A 3,040-nucleotide genomic window follows, 5' to 3' on the forward strand; every position below is an offset into this window, starting at 1 on the left:
TCCTTTCAAGAAAGAGTGAATGTTATCATCAACAAATTTGAAATCATAACCAGATTTTCTCAAACGTGAAACTGAAATGATATTTCTAGTAATAGAAGTAATTAAACACACATTGTCTAATTTCAAGTACATACCAGATGGTAAACATAAATAAAAATGTCCTAAAGCTTGGACCGTAACATGTGCTCCATTGCCGACATGTAATACCATTTCATCTGCTTTCAGTTCCTTACTCTTTCTGAACCTCTACAACGAATTACAAATATGAGTTCCACAACCAGTATCTAATACCCAAGTGTTAGATGAAAAAGTAAATAATCCCATTTCAATCATGAAAATGGATATACCTGAAGGGCCTTCCCCGGCCTTCTTGTTTTTCAACTCTGCAAGGTACTTAGGACAGTTCCTCTTCTAATGCCCGACAACTCCACACTCAAATCATGTTTCATCTTTGGCAACCTTTTCCTTCTTCTTGGGTGGTGGGTTTTGAGGAGTTGTCTTCCCTTTTCCCTTGCCATCTTGCGGCTTTCCCTTGAAGTTCTTACGTTTGTTCTTCTTGACTTTTCCTTCCCTAATCATGAGCACTTGGGGAGCTTTACTTGGGATATTCTTCTCTACAGTTTTTAGCAACCCATGCAACTCAGAGATAGGTTTCTCCCACCCATTCAAGTTATAGTTTATGATGAAAGCATTGTAAGACTTTGGCAAAGAGTTCAGAATGATATCTGTAGCCAAGTCTTGTGGGTATGGAGAGCCCAATCTCTCCAATAGATCCATGTAGCTTTTCATCTTGAGAACATGTTTGCTCACATTCCCATTCTCCTCCATTTTCATGGAATGAAGTGCTCTCACAATGTCAAACCTTTCAGTTCTAGCTTGTTTTCCAAACATCTCCTTGAGATGTTCAATCATGTCAAAGACAGTGTAGTTTTCCAGATCCCGTTGAAGATCGGGAACCCTAGAGCCAAGCTTAAGACATGAAACATCAAGTAAATCATCTATATGCTTTAGTCATGCATCATGTGCAGCCTTTGGGAGAGCAGGTGGTTCATCAGGGGTTTAGTTTTCAAGGACATAATATTTCTTTTCTTGTTTCAAAATGATTCTTAAATTTCTGAGCCAGTCCAAAAAGTTGGAGTGGTTGAGCTTATCTTTGTCAAGAATTGACCAAATTTTCATTGGGTGATGTGTTACAGTAATTGGTGGAGCCATCTACACAATTTTAACAAGGTTTTCATTTAGTATTTAATTCTTTAAATAATAATACCCCTTTTGTTTCCTAAAACATTATTTATTTAAATTCTAGGATCCAAGTTACAAATCAAATAAATGGTTAGATATCCTTTATCCCATTTACCCATATTTAACAAGGTAAATAACTTGTGACTAATTACACCATTTGCAATTCCTAGATTTATGAGACCCTTAACAATCTATTTGTTAATTTGACATGTTTGGTGTCATCTATGCCTTGGAATACTCTTGCTTAGGTGACCTTTATCACAAGAGGTTTCCAATCAAGTCATCCATTTAGAGAAACTTGTACAATTGGTCCATAACTTGGTTATAGAAATCACAAAAATACTTTGGTCATCTAAAGATGATACTAACGGTTACGTATCCTTTATCCCACTAGCGTTATACAAGTAATGTGCAAATGTTTCTAAAACTGGATGCCATAGACTTGCATTTTGAAAAAAGAGATTTGTATGTTTTATTATTCTATTTAAAACATGTGATATCATGACAATTTCATGCATCCAATATGTCATGGTATCAATTTTTCTAAAAAATCACTTTTAAGGTTCTTATAAAAAAACCCGGTTTTTATATTTCGGTTTGGTTCAATTTTAAAATTAATAACTAGTATTAAGTTTGTGTTTGAGCCATGTAGAAACTTTTAAATATTGTTTAACAAAACTTTCTTTCATTAAATAATACTTTGGAGTTTGAATAAGTTATAAAAACATGATTTTTACACCAATAATTCAATATTTCAAAACTTGTCGTAATTAACAATTTTATTGCTAGAATATGTTACATCTTTTGTCCATATTTTACCTTTTGAAATCCAAACTACATGTGATGTTTATTTTGGTTAAAAAATAGTTAGAGTTTGTGAAAAACTAATTTATCAACCACACAAAATATTTACTTGAAAAATAAACAACACAAACATGCATTTGACATAACCAAGCCTTAAAATATATAACACTTTTGTGAGCCAATACAAAAGTGTTAAGTCCTTCCTAAGGGACAAAGGGACCAAACATTACAGCTTTTTCTTCATGTGATCTTCAAGCTCCCACTTGCATTAACAACCAAATTTGTTGCAATTTTATAAAAACTTTATAAAAGTTATGAACCTTTATAAAATCTTTATAAAAACTGTGGGTCTCCATGGATCTTCAAGAAATGGCCTCCATCTTCATCTTGCTACATTTTTTCATAAAATAAATCTAGTCTAAAACTAATCTATTACATAAAAAAATAACAAGAATAAAAACTAGCTACTTTTATTACATACTTTATGAATAAAAGAATACTACTAACCATTTTCAACCAAATCACACGAACAACAACACCAATGGTCCAAGGCTTGTTTATGCACTCTAAAACACATATAAACATAAAACAACCTTTGTTTTTCTAAGACAACTTTAAGTGACAAAAATGCATGTAAGTTTTGTCACATAAAATAACAATTATAAAGTTGTCAAAGAAAATATGTATGAACTTGTTTTTATACAAAAACAAGTTATCCATATTCTCCAAAAACTAATATTTCCATAAATCAAAAATCTAACCAAACTTGCAAGGTAGATCTGATACCAATTGTTGGGTTCTATTTAAAACTTAGTTTCAAAAACTACAAATAATGGCAAATAGAAGAAGTTTTATAAAATAAAATAAACATTTTAACACCCACCAAGGATCATCTTGCAAGTATAAGAAATATTTAAAACACAACCATAGAAGGAAGAAGTGCTAACAACCTTTGAAGCACTTTGAGTCCCCTAGGGGAGGCTTGGAAGTTGAT

General features: G+C 32.3%; 1 protein-coding gene across 1 annotated transcript; it reads right to left on the bottom strand.

Annotated features, from left to right (window-relative positions):
* Nucleotides 1-438: 438 nt before the first annotated feature.
* Nucleotides 439-912, bottom strand: LOC145068269 (uncharacterized). Its single transcript, XM_079015224.1, has one exon. The coding sequence runs from the start codon at nt 910-912 to the stop codon at nt 439-441; it is 474 nt and encodes a 157-aa protein (XP_078871350.1).
* Between the last annotated feature and the right edge of the window lie 2,128 nt (nt 913-3,040).

The sequence above is a fragment of the Lactuca serriola genome, chromosome 8 (genome assembly GCF_051521515.1).
Source record: "Lactuca serriola cultivar US96UC23 chromosome 8, Lser_US96UC23_V15, whole genome shotgun sequence".
Classification (NCBI taxonomy): Eukaryota; Viridiplantae; Streptophyta; class Magnoliopsida; order Asterales; family Asteraceae; genus Lactuca; species Lactuca serriola.

What these genes read in the sequence shown, in the direction of transcription:
- LOC145068269 (XM_079015224.1), bottom strand. Translation starts at nt 912, where the DNA reads ATGATTGAACATCTCAAGGAGATGTTTGGAAAACAAGCTAGAACTGAA.